A 22052-nucleotide genomic window follows, 5' to 3' on the forward strand; every position below is an offset into this window, starting at 1 on the left:
GGAAGTGAAAAGATTGCCTTGTTCAGGGTACAAATGTGACGGTAAGTGGGAGTAATTCGTTATTATTACGGTGTCGTGTTTAAATGAAATTTCCGTATATCCATTTAGTATAACATATCTCAAATCTTACAAAACGAAATATTTAATTTATGGTCAATCTCGTTATATTATTGCCAATTTTTGCGATGACACATTGGTCACGCTTTACATTGCTATCATGGCAATGGTGTAAGGGAGGTAACTCTCGCTGATGTTGATCGAATCTGCGTAGGAAATTTTGGTATGTGTTCATGTATTCTTTGATGATTCAATGGCTTACGTCGAAATATTTTAACTGCCTGTAGATTTGGAGAGGTTCTCATCCAAGATGTCCTGTACTGCTTTTTCATCAAGGGACGCGAAGCGGTCACTGGAGGCTTGAACTTTGGGCTCTACGGAAACGCTGGCTGTATTTCCTAGTTCAGGGGCCATCTCAGAACGGTTTTCAGCTTCAACAGCTGTTGTGGGTTATAATAAGAACAAAATTAGGTGGGTGTATGAAAGTCATAACTATCATAGAGTTGCAATAAATGTTTTTACTATGTTAAAAATTGATTTTGTTTTGTTTTACCATTGACCAAGCCCAAGGAAATTACATTAATTATGATTATTATTTTGTAATTAATGGAAAAAGGTAAATTTCATTTACCTTGAAATTCTTGAATTATCTCAGAAAATGTCTCGTCGTCCCATTCACTCAATATTTCATCGAAATCTCCGATGTGGAAGTCAGGGTAAATTTCCCTCTGTTCCTCCATGTTGATGATTTCAAAAATAGTTCCATTAATTAATGTATACATACACGGTGATGAGACCCCAAAAATTCAGCGATGTTATGCTCATTCGACAACACTTTTTAACCAATCAGATCAGGGAACATACCTACTTTTATGTTACAATTTTGATTAACATTGTAAAACGTGTCAGTATCAAATTGCAAATATATTCAATCAAGACCCTGAAGTGTCCGGGGTAGAACAGGTCTTCAGCAACCCATGCTTGCCGTAAAAGGTGACTACGCTTGTCGTAAGAGGCGACTAACGGGATCGGGTGGTCAGGCTTGCTGCGCTGACTTGGTTGATGCATGTCATCGATCTCAATTGCGTGGATCGATGCTCACGATATTAATCACTGGATTGTCTGGTCCAGACTCGATTATAACAGACCGCTGTCATATAGCTGGAATATTGCTGAATGCGGCGTTAAACAACAAACCAACCAACCAATTTGTTCAATCAAATTCCTGAACATATGCTTTTAAACTGATGAGCATGTACCTCCGACATGTATGGTTATATCAGCTAATCACGTAATGTTCGAGATTCCATGAGACTGCAATGCGCATGCGCGAGTCAGTGCAAACCGCGCTTTTAGCGAGTGTAGACGCATTTAGAGTTGGGACAATTTTCAACTCATTTGCTATCAGTCAGTGTATAATTACACTGTGTGGTCATAGTATCTGACAGAGTAAAGTTATTATTAACTTGCTACTTAGTAGATCTAAGCGTAATATTACGCTCGAACTTTCCACAAGTCAAAACAATGGCTGAGGCCGTGTTGAAAAGTCCCCGTCCTGTCGACGCGGGTGTGTCTAAATCCTCTAAAGGGAAACAAAAAGCCACTAAATCCCCTCAACCGTCAACATCGACGGCTTCTTCCACTTCTCAAGCAGATCATACTTCCCCTCATCATCATGCACCCGATGTTTCTGGGACATTGCTTGACGAATTTCGCAAGATGAACGAACGCATGGAAAAGAGAATGTCTGATTTTGAAGGCAGAATTGACACCCTTACACAAGATTACGCTTACGATGATGAGCAGAATTTTATTTATGAGGATGATGATGATGATTATATTCTGGCACATACTGCGAAAATCTACGAAACGGGGACTGTTGACATAGCAACAGAACTACTTAGTGGCGAGGAAGTCGTGCATGCGCATGACGAAATCAGTGCGAATCCTTCCGGTTTAGAAGTTGTAAACCTCATCAGAGAAACTCTGCCGATAACAACGAGTGATGGGGACCCAATTGACACCAAACTGGCTGAATTGGTTCATCAGATATTCACTACCAAGTTTGATGACGCGGTCATCGCACAGAAACTAAAAGACCTGAAAAAGCCAGCTAACTGTTCGGATTTGAACACGCCCGAAATAAACAAGCTAATATTGGATTCCCTGCAATCTGACACACATTCGATGGACGTAAAAATGCAGCGTGTCCAGACTGGAATGATAAAGTCGACCATAGCGGTGACAAATACACTGAACAGTTTAATTGCTTACAAGCAAGAGGTGCCAGCCACTTTGTTCAGAGATATTGTTTCCAAGTTGAGTGACTCACTTACGATGTCGGCTTATGTCCATAGAGAATTAAACCTCAGAAGGAAGGAACTGATAAAACCACAGTTGAATGATCACTATCGTGCACTGTGTACCCCAAGTGCTCCGACAAGTTCAGGTTACCTATTCGGGGAGGATGTGGCCAAACACTTGAAAGACATTGCTATGTCAACTCGACTTGGTCACAAGGCTACTAGCTATGGACATGGAATAGGCCGTGGTTGGCATAGATATCAACCCTATCCATATGGTGGTAATAGATGGGCGAGAGTCCGTGGCAGAGGCAGATATTTCCATGGTACGCCTTTTTTAGGGAACGGCAGAGGCCGCTGGAACAAGTTCTCCGAAAAAAGAGGAGGGGGAAAGTCGGCCAAGCAATAGATGGCTGTACACAGACAACAAATGATGGCCAGGTAGGTGAGTACCTTGCTATGTTTGATTGCGCAAATGTTGATTTTAAGGCTGGTCGATTATCTTCATGTTTACATGAGTGGGAGAAACTAACAAAGGATCCTTTTATATTGAATGTCATGGAGGGTCTCAGAAGTGACTTTATTGAAAAGCCAAAACAATTGTTTGAACCGCATCAAATTAGATTTAATCTACAAGAAAGTGCTATCAATAGTGACGAAATTCAAATCTTACTCAAACACAATGTTATTGAACCAGCAGAGGAGACTGCTGATCAGTTTGTTTCAAATATTTGTATTAGAAAGAAGAGTAGTGGAAAATACAGACTAATATTAAATTTGAAACAGCTCAATGAATATGTTCAATATCACCACTTTAAAATGGAAAGCTTGCAGAATGTGTTGGACATGATCACTCCAAATGTCTACATGGCATACATAGATTTGACAAATGCCTACTATTCAGTAAATGTCCATGTTGCACACAGAAAGTATCTCAGATTTAGATGGGAAATGGTCTCTATCAATTTACATGTGTGCCGAATGGCTTAGCCTGTGCCCCTCGTGTATTAACTAAGATACTGAAACCGGTCTATTCCTATCTCAGGTGTCAAGGTAATCAGTGCCTCGGATATATTGACGATTCTTTCACTCAAGCAACAGAAAAAGAAAACTGTTCAGTTTCAGTATGTGAAATGTCAAGAGCCTTCAGTTCACTTGGCTTTACAGTTAATTTTGAGAAATCTGTTTTAGAACCATCTACTAGAATAAAATTTCTTGGTTTCCTCATTGACTCAGAGAAAATAACACTGGCTTTACCGGATGACAAAGCTCAGGCTATCCAAACTAAATGTAATTTAGTTTTGACTCAGCAACAATGTTCTGTAAGGACAGTGGCTCAGTTGCTAGGTTTATTTGTAAGCACATTCCATGCTGTCATTTTCGGACCACTGCACTACAGACAACTAGATAGGGAAAAAACGGAGGCACTTCAAGATAATTATGGTGACTTTGATGCAATGACGGTATTATCAGAGGATGCTAAGCAGGAAATAAAATGGTGGAAGGACAATGCCATGGGTGCTGAGAAACACATTACAACTTCCTCCGAGCCAGATATGGAAATTAGTACTGATGCTAGTCTATTAGGATGGGGGGCTTGTAATAACAAGAAGTCTATAGGAGGGCGTTGGTCACTCCAGGAGAAGCAGCTCCATATTAATGCCTTGGAAATGAAAGCTGTCTGTCTAGCCCTTCAAGCTTTCTCCCTGACTGAGTCATTTCAAGGAAAACATGTCCACATTTTATGTGATAATACTACAGCAGTGGCTTACTTAAAAGCTATGGGAGGTTCAAAATCTAAAGTTTGTAATGATCTTGCAAGGGAAATTTGGTTCTGGTGTATAGAACATAGTGTGTGGTTGACAGTGGCTCATGTGCCGGGACTGACAAATGTTGAAGCTGACAGAGCGTCAAGAAATTTTTCTGAGCGAACTGAGTGGTCTTTGGAAAAAACTGTGTTTCAGAAAATCCTTGAACACTTTGGTGTGAATCCAGCCATAGATATGTTTGCTTCACGTTTAAACACAAAGCTTCCACGTTTTGTCAGTTGGCGGCCAGAGCCTGAAGCCGAAGCTGTAGATGCTTTCAGTTTGTCATGGTCAAAAGAACTAATTTATTGCTTCACACCTTTTTGTCTCTTGTCTAAGTGCTTGCAGAAAATACAGTTAGATAAAGCAGATGCTCTTGTTTTTGATCCACTATGGTCAACCCAGTCATGGTTTTCATAATTAATCTCAATGATCTGTTGTAGGCCTGTCAAGTTGCCCAAAGGGAAGACTGTGGTGACGTCACTGGACGGGAAGGTTCACCCGCTAAGAAAGAGACTGAATCTGACAGCTTTCCTACTCTCCGGCCAATATGCGCAGACAGAGGCATTTCTTCGGATGCAAAGAGTGTCATCACCAGTTCGTGGCGTTCTGGCACCAGGAAGCAGTACGCTACATATATCCGGAAATGGAGACTCTTTTGTTGTGAAAGGGAAATTGATTTTACTAGACCACATCTAGGACGAGACTCTTTTGTTGTGAAAGGGAAATCAATTTTACTAGACCACATCTAGGACAGGTGTCGGACTTTTTTATGTGTTTATTGAACCAAAAACTTGGTTACAGTTCTATACACACAGCACGATGTGCGTTATCAACATTTATTGATTTGGACGATAGACCTTGTGGATCACACCCTGTAGTGTTTCGGTTTCTGAAGGGTGTTTTCGAGATGTTGCCACCAAAACCACGTTATACAGAGATGTGGAGTGTGACAGATGTTTTGCGTTTTGTTCAGAAGCTTACACCGCTGAAAGATTTATCTTTAAAGGATTTGACTATCAAGTTAGTATTGTTGCTTTCATTAGTGTCTGCCCAGAGGTCAGACCTTACACTTGTTAGATATAAACCTTATGACAAGGAGTCAGGATGATACTTTGTTTACATTTCATATTGACAAATTTGTCAAGCAGTCTAGACCAGGTAGATTACCTAAACCAGTTGAAGTCAGGGCCTATTCTCATGAAGAGTCACTTTGCCCACTGAACACTTTGAAGTGTTACCTCAGCAGAACTGAGAGCATCAGAGGATCGGTTACACAACTATTTATAACTTACATTAGGCCTCACAATGCAGTGTCAGGAGATACACTGGCGAGACGGACAAAACTCGGACTTCATAAGTCTGGTGTGGACATTCAGGTATTTAAAGCCAATAGTGTTCGTGCTGCCTCCACCTCTGCAGCGAGGTGTGCATCTGTACCCATTTTAAACATTTTGGAAAAGGCTGATTGGTCATCAGAGAGAACATTTGCCACATTCTATCACAAGCCTATTGTAGAGGACAGAGGTCTGTTTAAATCAGCAGTGTTGGGCAGTGTGACTGAGCAAATATTGCTCGGTTGGAAAAGCTGGCAAGACTTGTCAGTCAATGCAATGTACTTTTAAGTCAGTGTACACAATGCTTATGTGCGACTTATGATGGTTTTATTGTCAAGGGTAGCTACCTTCACTGTCATTGTATTTGAGAACAATACATTTAACAATAAAAACTTTTTTGAACATTGCCATTCTTATTTCATATTTGGAATAAAGGTTTCCACGTATGGTGTATTCCCAGCTCATACGAGTGTATATCAGTCTTTATAATCTCATGGTATCCCGAACATTACGTGATTAGCTGATAGAATCTAAATGTTAAACGAGACTTACCTGTAAGCTGAAGGTTGACTGTGGTTCTATCAGCTAATCTGAAGTAATGGAGGGATTACATGCCCTCCCGTGGATTCCCACCCTTTTTTCTGGGTATAAGATATATTTCTGATACACACTCGTACTTTAAAGTCTGACTCGCGCATGCGCATTGCAATCTCATGTAATCCCTCCATTTTTGATTTATCGCCAAGAGTATACTACTGTGCACTCTACAGTTGCAAGTGGGATGCTCTACTGTAGAAGCGATTCTGTGATAACTTTTATCCAATTATGCTGGCACATAATGTGACAATGTCGTGACGAAATTGGTCTTTTGACAAAACCTGCAATTATGCTACAAATAGCATTTGTTTATTGCACGGACCCGTGAAGATTCCGGGGTAGAAGGTCTTCAGCAACCCATGCTTGCCGTAAATGTGACTATGCTTGTCGTAAAAGGCGACTACCGGGATCGGGTGGCCAGGCTCGCTGACTTGGTTGATGCATGTCATCAATCCCATCGATTCCAATGACTCAATTATTTACAGACCGCCGTCATATAGCTGGAATATTGCTGAGTGCGGCGTTAAACAACAAACCAACCAAACCAATTTTTATTGCACGTGTTCCGAATATCGGTATGTTGTTTTGTGTAACGTGTCAGTCACGTGAACTTGTAAAAGTAGTGGATGCATTTTGGATCCATCCCATTGGCAGAAAATGTTTATTGAAACATAAGTATAAGGCATTAACAGCGAACAACGTTACTCGTCTATATATGTAAGACTTGAGTATTCTGTCATTTTAAATATATTAACTATTTTGAGCTTTTTCATGAAACCATCTAAAACGGCTTCAGTAGAATAATAAATGACACAATAGACATCTCCTCTGAGGTTGACAAGGCCATGAAGGCACAAAAATTAGGGGATTCAAGATTCGTCTTGATTCTGTTCCGGTTTATCTGCAACGTATGGGTGCTTATTGGTTTCACCAATGAGGTAATTGAGGCATCACCCTGTGTCAAACTGAAATTATGTTGACAGCAGCATTAAACAAAACTCTTTCAGTTAAACTGAAACAACTTGCATGTTAGCTTTGTCTTTCGTAAGATCAGGGAATCAGGGGTGATGAGTGATCCTCTCACGAAAGCTGGTCTTTGTTTTTTGTAAGATGTCATTTTACAAAGCACCGTTTTAATTATATATAATTATTTTGTCACCAAAGACGTCAGCAATCTGGCCTTACGGAAACCAACATACGGATGTACAGATTATGACAAGTATTCAAATCCTAACCATGTGGTTGATGGTAACACAGGCGGCTATCGCAAACGAGGTCAATGCTTCACTTCCGCTAAGTCTGTGTTCAGTCCTTGGTGGATGGTTGACTTGCAGGATATCTATGATGTACATAACGTCACCCTTTATGGACGGAAGGGTGGACACGGTATGTGCTTGAAAAACATCTCTTTATATGTATATAGCATGCTATCGTAAACGTTGCAAATAAACTAAACCAAGTGGTGTTAGGGGAGATATGTTCTTGTTTATGACATTATATCTCAATACACAAATCACATTTTTGACAAACACACATTTGTAACAGTGCAGATGCTTAAATATGAATGCTTACAAATTTATCGGAGATTCCTCATTATGAAGAATGGGCTCTTCTCTCATTGACGACTGAAGCAAGACAAGGTCACTTTATTCCTTAAGGGCCACTTAATTCTCCCAAACAGGGCATCTCCTCCACACATAGTCCTCATGTCAAAATGCATTTCCTCGCAATGTAAACATCATTTCCTCAGACGCCACTGGACAAGGAAGCTCAAATATTTATGCTTGCCCCAATGATGACATACCAAATCGGTACAGAGGTACATTAGGAGCCATTTCGAAAACTATTTCAATCAATTTATTTCAGTACTGTTCGGCATCAGGCCTTTGTGCACAAACGTTATGATACATTTCTTTCCATATGTGCACGACCGCCTCCGTGGTCTAGTGGTAGAGCGTCCGCCCGTAGAGCGGAAGGTCCGGGGTTCGATCCCCGGCCGCGTCATACCAAAAGACGTTAAAAGATGGAACTTGTTGTTACCCCGTCTGGCGCTCGGCATTAATGGGCTAAAACAAGGACTGGTCAGTATACTGTGTCTGAGTCGGGTATTCATATTAAACTGCGGCATGGTATCTCAATGGGCTAGCACTATATATCGGCATCAGTCCGGACTAGTACAAGCAGCCACACACACACACACACGTACATGCACGTCGCTATATAAGTGCAATGATCTTGGACGCGACGTTAAACCCAATTTCACCTCACCATATATGCACAGTACAAATATCTTGCTAGATTTGTAATGATGTTAGAGTTTGGCGATGACATCAACCTGTTAACTTTATGGATGGTAAGATGAAGTCAGAACTTTGTGTTAATGTATAGTTGTCTGTACGTATGCTGGACACACTAAAAGAAATGGAAGTGATTTTCAACGCAGTTTAAGTTACAATGTTTACATTTTCTTAAATTTCTAGGTATATTGAAGCGACGCCCACGCTCAATTTCCTTTGTGTTATGAGGATCAAATAATTTTCACAATTTACAGTAACTTGAAATGTTGCATAATGGGACAGTTTTTTACTTGCAAGTAAATCACTGTGCCAAATTTGTTGGAATTGCCCTTTAAACCTTGCTGAAAAATAATCAGAAATACATGTTTGTTACCATACATTTAAAATAACCATACATCTCCAAATCATAACCTGCACAGACAACTTCTTAACGTTATACCTCAATTTCCCCGATCTTGCTCATCATAGAAGCACATCATGTCATAACATTTTGTTGGTTAACAACACTTGGCCTTGTCAAGATAGTTAACCAATACTTTACACATCTCGTCATAGCATGAACATGAGTGGGGTGTCTACCGCACTCACATAGCACTGCGATGTTTTAGATTAACAAACCGATTACATGCGTACACTTGTACATTATCCAACTTGTCTACCTTTTCGAAGCCCCAAACTTCCGCACCATACTGGGTACTGGCATTATCTACGAGTGTACACTTCTCAAAATATTTATCGATACCTTCATGGCTTGCAGGGCTATATTATGTGACGGGCTTTGGACCAATTTAGCCCAATACAAATGGATACACAGATAGGTCTAACAAAGAACAAATTCAACTACATTGCCTTTGTAATACCATTTCTCAAAATGAGACAATCGACAGCCATATTTGAAAACTACCATTTTAGTTTTAGACATATTGACCTACAGTTTTCACGTTTCACAGACATTTTGAAAAATATTCAACTTATTTGGAGATTGGAAAATGTATCACTCAACAGTACCAAATCATCAGCCAATAAGAAAAGTAGAATGTGAATTACATCTGGATGTAACTGCACACTAACACATACCTGGTTGGTCACAATAACACTAGATCCGATCAGACGAAACACGATGGACATTGCAGTTAGGCGAAACATGAAATTGTTACAGGGTGACCATGACCACGAAGAAGGCTGTGTGAAGGTTCCAATTCTAATTCTCCCTGTTCCAATGTCCACACACATGATTGTAGTAGTCTTACACACATATCCTAGATATGATATGATAAATAACGAGTTGTGATCAATATGCTGGAAAACATCAGCTCAACCGCCAACACATCACCTACACCCGGAACCCATGTTTTTTCACCAGAATACTCTATTTAAGACCATTATTTCAAAATGGCTAATTGACCTTTTATGATTTCTCGTGTGTGTTCCGGATTTGAAATTATATACTTATTTACTCGTCCATTATGTTGCACCATGATCTTAATAATCTGAAATTGCATTTTTGGCCCACTTAACATCATGTTCTCAACAAGACTACTGAAGCTGAAACTTCACATGTTTCTCCCATCAATGATGACATGAAAATATGATGAAGAAGTTAAAATCTGATCTTCACTATATATTTCCGCCAGACCTGCAATTATTCAAAAGACTAATGATGGCCATTATTGATTTATATTGGGATTCAACACACGTTTCGTTTCCTTTCGTTAAAATTGTCAAGTTTGATCTTGTTTTGACCTTTGTGTATTATTTTCTGATATGCATAATGGTATTGCATTGTATTGTAATAACAGCTAAGAGATTCAGGGACCTGGAAATCCTAGTATATCAAGAAAACCCCTTCGAGAACAAGAGCTCTCAACCGATGACATGTGCACAAAAGAAAGGAAAACTATCAAGACCTGACGTTCTGACCTGCAACCCCTCGACAACGGGTCGTTTTGTTGTGTTACAATACATAAAACCCAACAAAAACGTTTTCACAGTCTGCGAAGTTGAGGTTGGTGGAAAACTCTTCAAAGGAAGGAAAGGTAGGAAATGGAAACAGCGACTCACTTGCTTAAATATGTGTTCAGAATATCGGTATGTTGTGTTGTATAACGTGTCAGTGGCGTGAAAGTGGGAATCTAGTGGGTGCATTTCGGATCCATCCCATTGACAGAGAATGCTTATTGAAACATAAGTATAAGGCATTAACAGCGAACAACGTAACTCGTCTGTATGTATGATCTGAGTAATCTATAATTTTAAATATATCAACTATTTTGTGTTTTTTCATGAAACAACACAACACGGCTCCAGTAGAATAATAAATTTGACGAAAATTCCTCTGTATAAGTTCTATTTTTATTTTCGTTTCGACTTTGTTTTATTAAAGCTGAGTTCCACTTTATTGTGTGTAATCACATAACCCCAGAAAGAAGAGCACTATGTGTAGGACTTTGCACACATAGCGAACAAAGAATAAACTACACATTTCAATAAGTATGTTAAATGTTAAATTTTATGTGGTAGTTTCATTGTGTTATATGGTATAAATCTCTTCCCTTGTTGAGGGATTAGTCTTGTGTTTGATGCATTACACAGGGGATGTTGGGGGTTGAACTGTTGATGCAGGACACAAACAGGTAAAGAAACGTTATCACAGGTTTCCTTAGTGTGCCGTGTGAAAAACTTGAGCTATTAAAGATATATTTATATCTACATAGATCCGGGTGTGAATAGCTCTTCAGCAACCCATGCTTGCCGTAAAAGGCGACTATGCTTGTCTTAAGAGGCGACTAACGGGATCGGATTGTCAGGCATGTCGTCGATCCCAGTTACATGTACGTGGATCGATGCACATGGTGTCAATCGCTGGATTGTCTGGTCCAGACTCGATAATTTACAAACCGCTGTCATATAACTAATGTTGCTGATTGCAGCGTTAAACAAACAATTGCGTGGATTAATGCTCATGATATTAATCATTGGATTGTCTGGTCCAGACGCGAGTATGTACAGACTGCCGTCATATAGCTGGAATATTACTGAGTGCGGCGTTAAACAACAAACCAACCAAACATTAGTGTACATTTGAATCATAGATAGTAACATGATCAACATAGTTATTCATTTGTAACAAATGTTGTACACAAACTGTAACTTTTACTCACCATTTAGATGATTTTCATTTTCAGTCATGATAGCAACAAAGCACAAAATAAAATATTATTCCACTGTAAAGCAGACGACATGGAGGCTGACATCTTGTTTAGATTCGCAACAGGGAAGTACTTTCCCAATAACTTTAAACACTGGGAAACTGAATGGGGATTTATTTGTAGCAAACTTTGACAAGGCATTGTAGAATTTCTTCAATCTGATTTTGTCTGGGTTTTTTTTATATGACATTTCCTTTGCCTAATTAATGATTTGTGATAGAAATTTGGTTGTTCCTTAAAATGTGCGGGTGGAATAAATTTTAGGGATTTTTCTAATGGCTTAATTTTCAACCAGCAGCGATAGTGGTGATACCCGATATGGGCCTTGGCAGGGAATCAGGGGTGATGAGTGATCCTCTCAAGAAAGCTGGTCTTTGTTTTTTGTAAGATGTCAAGCCTCAGGTATGACATTTTCCAAAGCACCCTTTTAATCATATATAATTATTTTGTCTCCAAAGACGTCAGCAATCTGGCCTTACGGAAACCAACATACGGATGTACAGATTATGACAAGTATTCAAATCCTAACCATGTGGTTGATGGTAACACGGGCGGCTATCGCAAACGAGGCCAATGCTTCACTTCCGCTAAGTCTGTGTTGAGACCTTGGTGGATGGTTGACTTGCAGGATATCTATGATGTACATAACGTCACCCTTTATGGACGGACGGGTGGACACGGTATGTGCTTAAAAAACATCTCTTTATATCTATATAGCATACTGTCGTAAACGTTGCATATAGAATATACCAAGTGGTGTTAGTGGAGATATGTTCTTGTTTATGACATTATATCTCGATACATAAATCACATTTTTGACAAACAAACACACATTGGTAACAGTGCAGATGCTGAAATATAAATGCTTACACACAGTATGTGCTTGGAATAAACCAAGTGCCGTTAGGGGAGACATGTACTTATTTAAGACACAATATCTCATTACACAAATCAGCAATATCACGTCTGGAACAGTGTAGATGCTGAAATATTTGGAACACATTTATCGCAAATTCTTCGAGGTCCTCACTCATTGACAGCTGAAGCAAGACCAGTTTCCTTTATTACGTGAGGGCTTCTTCAATTCTCCCAAAATGCGTCCCATCTCCTCAACCAATGATTTCACCTCGTACATGTTCACCAGGTTTGAATCGCATTTTCGCTGCTATAGTACCCATTTTGAAAAAAATAATTTTGTTACAGCCACTATCAATTATTAGCAATAAACTTACCATTCCGACCTTAATTTCACATGTAATCCTATTGTCTCTCAAAATGCCTTTCCTCGCAATGTAAACATAATTTCCACAGACGCCACTGGACCAACAAAGCTCAAATATACAGGCTTGTCCCAACGATGAGTTACCAAATTGTTCCAGAGGTACATTGGGAGCCATTTTAGACAACTGTATTCACGACAATTATTCCGAAATTTCTGATTGATCTGAAATGACTTTTCATGTTCCAATTTTTAAATTATATATTTTTTACTCTTGCATTTGGGCCATGATCACCATAATTCGAAACTGCATTTTTGGCACTGTAAACATCATGTCCTCAACTGGACCATTGAAGCTGAAACGTCACATGTTTCTCCGAATTAAGATGACATGAAAATCTGATTTTCACTTTTGCCGCCAGAACTTCAATTTTTCAAAAGTTTATTTGTTTGTTTGTGGCTAAATGCTGCACTCAGCTATACGACGACGGTCAAGACTCTTTCGGCTAACGGGATAGGGTCGTTGTTGCATGTCATCGTATCCCAATTGCGTGGATTGATGCTTATGATGACATTCATTGGATTGTTTGGTCGAGACTCGATTATTTTTCAGAACGCTGTCTGAGTACGGTGTTAAACAACAAACAAACAAATATGTGCAGTTTTTGCGGCAATATTAAAAATTATATTTTAACTTCAACATTTTTCATGTCATCATAGTTGAGAAAACATGCAAAGAAAAAGACTAGTTATGGCCATTGTTAATTAGTAGTGGGATCCAACACATCTTTCGTTAAAATTGTCAAGTTTGATCTTGTTTTGACCTTTGTGTATTATTTTCTGATATGCATATAGGTATAGTATTGTATTGTAATAACAGCTAAGAGATTCAGGGACCTGGAAATCCTAGTATATCAAGAAAACCCCTTCGAGAACAAGAGCTCTCAACCGATGACATGTGCACAAAAGAAAGGAAAACTATCAAGACCTGACGTTCTGACCTGCAACCCCTCGACAACGGGTCGTTTTGTTTTGTTACAATACATAAAACCCAACAAAAAAGTTCTCACAGTCTGCGAAGTTGAGGTCGGTGGAAAACTCTTCAAAGGAAGGAAAGGTAGGAAATGGAAACAGCGACTCACTTGCTAAAATATGTGTTCAGAATATCGGTATGTTGTGTTGTATAACGTGTCAGTGGCGTGAAAGTGGGAATCTAGTGGGTGCATTTCGGATCCATCCCATTGACAGAGAATGCTTATTGACACATAAGTATAAGGCATTAACAGCGAACAACGTAACTCGTCTGTATGTATGATCTGAGTAATCTATAATTTTAAATATATCAACTATTTTGTGTTTTTTCATGAAACAACACAACACGGCTCCAGTAGAATAATAAATTTGACGAAAATTCTTCTGTATAAGTTCTATTTTTATTTTCGTTTCGACTTTGTTTTATTAAAGCTGAGTTCCACTTTATTGTGTGTAATAACATAACCCCAGAAAGAAGAGCACTATGTGTAGGACTTTGCACACCTAGCAAACAAAGCATAAACTACACATTTCAATAAGTATGTTAAATGTTAAATTTTATGTGGTAGTTTCATTGTGTTATATGGTATAAATCTCTTCCTTGTTGAGGGATTAGTCTTGTGTTTGATGCATTACACAGGGGATGTTGGGGGTTTAACTGTTGATGCAGGACACAAACAGGTAAAGAAACGTTATCACAGCTTTCCTTAGTGTGCCGTGTGAAAAACTTGAGCTATTAAAGATATATTTATATCTACATATTCTGTACTCGAACCAAGAAATACGGTTATTCAGTGCATCTATCATGCTATTAAAACAAAGAATGTTAAGCTCATTAAAACATTGTTATATCTTTGAAAAGAAATGTGCCTGTTAATGTGAGTATTTTATTATTGTGATTGTATTACATTTGTCCCACCTGTTGAGATGCCAAACTTTTGTCTTAATGGAACCGTGAAGATCCGGGGTGAATAGCTCTTCAGCAACCCATGCTTGCCGTAAAAGGCGACTATGCTTGTCTTAAGAGGCGACTAACGGGATCGGATTGTCAGGCATGTCATCGATCCCAGTTACATGTACGTGGATCGATGCACATGGTGTCAATCGCTGGATTGTCTGGTCCAGACTCGATAATTTACGGACCGCCGTCATATAACTGATGTTGCTGATTGCAGCGTTAAACAAACAATTGCGTGGATTAATGCTCATGATATTAATCATTGGATTGTCTGGTCCAGACGCGAGTATGTACAGACTGCCGTCATATAGCTGGAATATTACTGAGTGCGGCGTTAAACAACAAACCAACCAAACATTAGTGTACATTTGAATCATAGATAGTAACATGATCAACATAGTTATTCATTTGTAACAAATGTTGTACACAAACTGTAACTTTTACTCACCATTTAGATGATTTTCATTTTCAGTCATGATAGCAACAAAGCACAAAATAAAATATTATTCCACTGTAAAGCAGACGACATGGAGGCTGACATCTTGTTTAGATTCGCAACAGGGAAGTACTTTCCCAATAACTTTAAACACTGGGAAACTGAATGGGGATTTATTTGTAGCAAACTTTGACAAGGCATTGTAGAATTTCTTCAATCTGATTTTGTCTGGGTTTTTTTTATATGACATTTCCTTTGCCTAATTAATGATTTGTGATAGAAATTTGGTTGTTCCTTAAAATGTGCGGGTGGAATAAATTTTAGGGATTTTTCTAATGGCTTAATTTTCAACCAGCAGCGATAGTGGTGAAGCACCCGATATGGGCCTTGGCAGGGAATCAGGGGTAATGAGTGATCCTCTCAAGAAAGCTGGTCTTTGTTTTTTGTAAGATGTCAAGCCTCAGGTATGACATTTTCCAAAGCACCCTTTTAATTATATATAATTATTTTGTCTCCAAAGACGTCAGCAATCTGGCCTTACGGAAACCAACACACGGATGTACAGATTATGACAAGTATTCAAATCCTAACCATGTGGTTGATGGTAACACGGGCGGCTATCGCAAACGAGGCCAATGCTTCACTTCCGCTAAGTCTGTGTTGAGACCTTGGTGGATGGTTGACTTGCAGGATATCTATGATGTACATAACGTCACCCTTTATGGACGGACGGGTGGACACGGTATGTGCTTAAAAAAACATCTCTTTATATCTATATAGCATACTGTCGTAAACGTTGCATATAGAATATACCAAGTGGTGTTAGTGGAGATATGTTCTTGTTTATGACATTATATCTCGATACATAAATCACATTTTTGACAAACAAACACACGTTGGTAACAGTGCAGATGCTGAAATATAAATGCTTACACGCAGTATGTGCTTGAAATAAACCAAGTGCCGTTAGGGGAGACATGTACTTATTTAAGACACAATATCTCATTACACAAATCAGCAATATCACGTCTGGAACAGTGTAGATGCTGAAATATTTGGAACACATTTATCGCAAATTCTTCGAGGTCCTCACTCATTGACAGTTGAAGCAAAACCAGTTTCCTTTATTACGTGAGGGCCTCTTAAATTCTCCCAAAATTGCGTCCCATCTCCCCAACCAATGATTTCACCTCGTACATGTTCACCAGGTTTGAATCGGATTTTCGCTGCTATAGTACCCATTTTGAAAAAAATAATTTTGTTACAGCCACTATCAATTATTAGCAATATACTTACCATTCCGACCTTAATTTCACATGTAATCCTATTGTCTCTCAAAATGCCTTTCCTCGCAATGTAAACATAATTTCCTCAGACGCCACTGGACTAACAAAGCTCAAATATACAGGCTTGTCCCAACGATGAGTTACCAAATTGTTCCAGAGGTACATTGGGAGCCATTTTAGACAACTGTATTCACGACAATTATTCCGAAATTTCTGATTGATCTGAAATGACTTTTCATGTTCCAATTTTTAAATTATATATTTTTTACTCTTGTATTTGGGCCATGATCTCATGAACTGCATTTTTGGCACTGTAAACATCATGTCCTCAACTGGACCATTGAAGCTGAAACCTCACACGTTTCTGCGAATTAAGATGACATGAAAATCTGATTTTCACTTTTGCCGCCAGAACTGCAATTTTTCAAAAGTTTCTTTGTTTGTTTGTTGCTAAATGCTGCACTCAGCTATACGACGACGGTCAAGACTCTTTCGGCTAACGGGATAGGGTCGTTGTTGCATGTCATCGTATCCCAATTGCGTGGATTGATGCTCATGATGACAATCACTGGATTGTTTGGTCGAGACTCGATTATTTTTCAGACCGCCGTCATATATAGCTGAGTACGGTGTTAAACAACAAACAAACAAATAAGTGCAGTTCTTGCGGCAATATTGAAAATTATATTTTAACTTCAACATTTTTCATGTCATCATAGTTGAGAAAACATGCAAAGAAAAAGACTAGTTATGGCCATTGTTAATTAGTAGTGGGATCCAACACATCTTTCGTTAAAATTGTCGTTTGATCTTGTTTTGACCTTTGTGTATTATTTTCTGATATGCATAATGGTATAGTATTGTATTGTAATAACAGCTAAGAGATTCAGGGACCTGGAAATCCTAGTATATCAAGAAAACCCCTTCGAGAACAACAGCTCTCAACTGATGACATGTGCACAAAAGAAAGGAAAACTATCAAGACCTGACGTTCTGACCTGCAACCCCTCTACAACGGGTCGTTTTGTTTTGTTGCAATACATTAAACCCAACAAAAAGGTTCTCACAGTCTGCGAAGTTGAGGTCCGTGGAAAACTCTTCAAAGGTGGGACATTTACACAGCACGTCACGTATAATTTTTAAATGTACAATCATTTGAATCATTTTATGAGTCCACTTACATTCCTCTAAATATATAGTGATGTCAATCAGAAATACCTATCATCCAAACTGGCTTCCCTTTCAGATTAACTCTGGAGCCGCTGCGACATTCAAGAAAGTGTCACATAACAGGATGTTTCGGTTTGGTTTGGTTGGTTGTTTAACACCGCACTCAGCGATATTCCCGCTATATGACGGTGGTTTGCAAATAATCGAGTCTGAACCAGACAACCCAGTGATTAATATCATGAGCATCCATCCACGCAATTGGGATCGATGACATGCATCAACCAAGTTAGCGAGCCCGACCACCCGATCCCGTTAGTCGCCTTTTACGACAAGCATAGTCACCTTTTACGGCAAGCATGGGCTGCTGAAGACCTATTCTACCCCGTATATTCACGGGTCTAACAGGATGTAATAAAAAGTCCATTGATGCCCTGTTTCCTGTGATTCCGGTATCCAAGGAAACAAATTATAAGATTGTTGGAGAAGTTGCTGTTATTGTTGCTTAAGCTGTAGCAGACCCGGGAACATCCGGGGTAGAACAGGTCTTCAGGAACCCATGTTTGCTGTAAAACTGAACAAGTTACTAGATGTCGAGAATTTTAAGACCTACTGAGCCAAATATGACCTGTTATAAGCAATTGTAAAAAATAGAAATGCATATCTTTTCAATTACCCAGAAGGGCATATTTTTATTACCTACATTTCCCATACACTTTTTGTCCCATGAAGATTCCGGGGTAGAATAGGTCTTCAGCAACCCATGCTTGCCGTAAAGGTGACTATGCTTGTTGTAAAAGGCGACTAACGAGATCAGGTGGTCAGGTTCGCTGACTTGGTTTCATGCATGTCATCGATCCCAATTGCCTGGATCGATGCTGATGAAATTAATCACTGGATTGTCTGGTCCAGATTTGATTATTTACAGACCGCCGTCATATAGCTGGAATACTGCTGAATGCGGCGTTAAACAACCAACCAACCAACCAACCCATACACCTTTCAGAAATCTGTTTCAAATAAACCATAGAAACCTGAAAATCGGGCAAACGAGTGTGGCAAATATAACATTTATGATAACACTTTTTTCTCAGAAAGTGCTCATGTTTCGTGTATAAGGGTTGCAATTAAGGATTGACAGTGTGTATTTTTGTCGGTTCATTGAGGTATAAATCGACAAACCATTGTACAAACTGTATGAATCCGCGTAGGGGACATCAGTCGTCTACGGCGCCGCGATGCGCTGTGCAGAGTTGCGTCCCTTGGGCACGACAAAAACCTATGATTGTGGGTTCGAATCCCGGTTCGCCCCGATTTTGTTTCTAGGTTTGTCTGCACCATACCCGTGCTCGTGGGTTTCACGTCTGAGACCTGCATCACTTCGGGTTTTCCTGCCACATTAAGCATTCGTCACCACTCGCCCCTTCCCGTAACCTGCAAGAAGACTCGTCCCCCTATCGATGAATGTTATGTGCGAAAATACGACAAACCAATCAGAATGCGCGTATGATTTCAAGTTCTTCGTCAAAAAATCCCTCAGAAGTATTTTATTATTTTACATATGTCTTGCATCTAAAAATATACCAAAGACAAAGTTAAATGTGTTTAATCATACTGTATAATTCCGCACGTCCCGACGTGCTTTAAATTGCATCTGAAATATATATAATATATATATGGGGAAAATGTGTGAACCGTTGCGCAACGAGTTGACAATTGTTTTAGGTATGCCCGTTTGCGCCAAGACGGAACCCGGTCGCAAATATGGCCACGACAGTCGCTATTCGGCTTGTCCCGGAATAACACGAGTTGGTCGCGAATGCCACATTAAGCTGACACGCCGTGATATAACTGGAATACTGTCAAAAAGCGGCGTTAAACCCAGCCTACTCCAATCGGATTGAAATTTCACATCATCCATGAATCACACGTCATGCACGTGCACATAGACGCCAATGCGTGTGTGCCTTTAGAGGAACTCACAATCATTAATGTAATTGAGCTAAGTACACGTTTAAAAATGCCTCCGCGAAGTTTCTCATCGAACAGTACATTAGATGGAGGACCTTCATATCCCAAGTTGCCTACATGTTTGGCAAATCAAAAAGTGTAATTTCCTAAAAACGACACCTAGATAAGATCGTCTCATGATTTGCATTACGCCAATAGATTAACAACTGCTGCTGTTATCAATACAGAATTCCATACAATAACAGGAAGGCGAATATCAACATCTACCGTTAACTGCAGCCAACTTGACTGCAAGGCGTTCTGCGAAGGATGTGACCGCAACAAATTACCACAGGCGGCAACGATTGGGGTGGTTTAGGCAGCAGTAGGGACGGACTGTGCACCAATGGCATTACACCATGTTTACAGACAAATCCGGGTTAGAATAGGTCTTCAGCAACCAATGCTTTCCGTAAAAGGCGACTATGCTTGTCATAAGAGGCGACTAACGGGATCGGGTGGTCAGGCGCGCTGACTTGGTTGAAGCATGTCATCGATCCCAATTGAGTGGATCGATGCTCATGATATCAATCACAGAACTGTCTCTCCAGACTCGATTATTTACAGACCGCTGTCATATAGCTGGAATATTGCTGAGTGCGGCGTAAAACAACAAAGAAACCAAACAAACAGACCAATCAAGGTTTTGCCTCGATTCACAGTTGACAGATGATGTTGTTGGCGACGTAGCGGCAAAGGGAATTGCCGGACAACAATTCTTTGACCATGATCAGTATGGGGGCTTTGGTGTCATGGTAAATAAATAGATGGTAGATAAATAAAGTATCTCTACGAGATACATGCGATGCCTTTTCTTACTTTCCAGTTGCTAAATTGATTGGAATAGATACTTTTGTGTCATGAACGTGAAATGTTCACTTGTAACAAATAACCAAAACAAATCACCAATTTCGACTCTCTTAATATCATCAGCTGCGAAACAAGGTTCTCTTACCATACCACTTTGCTTCTTTCTAGGATTTTTAGTGAGTGAGTGAATATGGTTATAACGACCGAGTTTTGCAATATTCCAGCAATATGACGGCGGAACACACCAGAAATGGACTTCATACAGTGTACCCATGTACAAAGTCGAACCCGGGCTTTCCGCCCGAGGAACACACCCTTGAAGATCCGGGGTAGAATAGGTCTTCAGCAACCCAAGCTTGCCGTAACAGGAGACTATGCTTGTCGAAAGAGGTGACTAACGGGATCGGGTGGTCAGGTTCGCTGACTTGGTTGAAGCATGTCATCGATCCCAAATGCGTAGATCAATGCTCATGATATCAATCATTTAACTGTCTGGTCCAGACTCGATTATTTACAGATCGCCGTCATATAAGTGGAATATTTCTTAGTGCGGCGTAAAACAACAAACAAACCAAACAAACAGATGAATCAAGGTTTTGCCGGGGATCCGGGGTAGAATAGGTCTTCAGCAACCCAAGCTTGTCGTAAGAGGCGACTGACGGGATCGGGTGGTCAGGCTCGCTGACTTATTTGATGCATGCCATCGTATCCTAAATGCATGTATCGATGCTCATGATGTCAATTACTGGATTGTTTGGTCCAGGCTCGATTAATTAAAGACCGCCGTCACATTGCTGAGTGCGGCGTTGAACAACAACAAACAAACAAACAAACTGTAAGTTCAACCTATAATCGAAATTAGGGGTCTTAGAAATACGCATTAACGACGAAATAAACACTAATGTGTGAAGGTGCCTGTCGTATACTTAATCAATTTAGTTATATACCCAATAATGATGGAATGAATAAAAACTGTCAATGAATAGATGCAGCAGCGTTACAACGAATCAGTTCTCTCAGCTATGTTTGTACTAGCATCTATATCGATGTATTAAGTTACATATCATTAATACTTTAGCAGGATGTTCAATACAAACGTTTGAGAGCTCAGAGTTGTATTTGAACACTGTATTGGCTGTCAAGGTTCAAGACAATGCATATACAGGGACATTAAGTCTTTGAAAAGCATTTTGAAGTGATAAATTCTCTTCTGTACATGAATATGGTTTAAACTAACCTGTGACGTTACTCTAGTGTAAACGATCCATTGTGTTTCATGAATGGACAATTTGTTTGTCAGATATCCATTCCTAAATCAATGTACACCAGGAATTAGCGAAACTATATCAAATCTTGTCGCCAGCAGTGTTCGAATCAGCATCGTATGATTTGCAGTATTGTTGGCGTCAACTTCGGCCATGGCGACAAACGAAAGAACCACATTGAACTAAATATGTTCAAATATTTGTATAATCCTGAAAAGCCAATCCATGGGCAATTCGGTGTGCAGGGTTGCGCCCCTTGGA

General features: G+C 39.6%; 2 protein-coding genes across 2 annotated transcripts; both read left to right on the plus strand.

The window, feature by feature from the left end:
- The first annotated feature begins 1376 nt into the window (after window positions 1-1376).
- LOC139447368 (uncharacterized) lies at window positions 1377-2769 on the plus strand. The gene is made up of 2 exons (XM_071228684.1): window positions 1377-1416; window positions 1694-2769. The coding sequence occupies exons 1-2, from the start codon at window positions 1377-1379 to the stop codon at window positions 2767-2769; spliced, it is 1116 nt and encodes a 371-aa protein (XP_071084785.1).
- Window positions 2770-2793: 24 nt separating this feature from the next.
- Window positions 2794-17790, plus strand: LOC139448644 (uncharacterized). The gene is made up of 13 exons (XM_071230204.1): window positions 2794-2801; window positions 4612-4793; window positions 5145-5227; window positions 5483-5547; window positions 6899-6964; window positions 7265-7488; window positions 10199-10435; window positions 12067-12288; window positions 13708-13944; window positions 15609-15625; window positions 15767-15995; window positions 17417-17644; window positions 17786-17790. Exons 1-13 carry the CDS (start codon window positions 2794-2796, stop codon window positions 17788-17790), a joined length of 1803 nt encoding a protein of 600 aa, XP_071086305.1.
- Window positions 17791-22052: the final 4262 nt, after the last annotated feature.

The sequence above is a fragment of the Haliotis cracherodii genome, unplaced genomic scaffold (assembly GCF_022045235.1).
Source record: "Haliotis cracherodii isolate W230 unplaced genomic scaffold, xgHalCrac1.p SCAF_7, whole genome shotgun sequence".
Lineage (NCBI taxonomy): Eukaryota > Metazoa > Mollusca > Gastropoda > Lepetellida > Haliotidae > Haliotis > Haliotis cracherodii.

Bases quoted from the DNA above. Each gene is read 5' to 3' on its own strand.
- LOC139447368 (XM_071228684.1), top strand. From the start codon at position 1,377: ATGCGCATGCGCGAGTCAGTGCAAACCGCGCTTTTAGCGA. The intron at 1,417-1,693 runs GTGTAGACGCAT...CATCGACGGCTT, and splicing joins GCAAACCGCGCTTTTAGCGA to CTTCCACTTCTCAAGCAGAT.
- LOC139448644 (XM_071230204.1), top strand. The intron at 5,228-5,482 runs GTCAGACCTTAC...CTCACAATGCAG, and splicing joins TCATTAGTGTCTGCCCAGAG to TGTCAGGAGATACACTGGCG. The intron at 15,996-17,416 runs GTATGTGCTTAA...TTGTAATAACAG, and splicing joins TGGACGGACGGGTGGACACG to CTAAGAGATTCAGGGACCTG.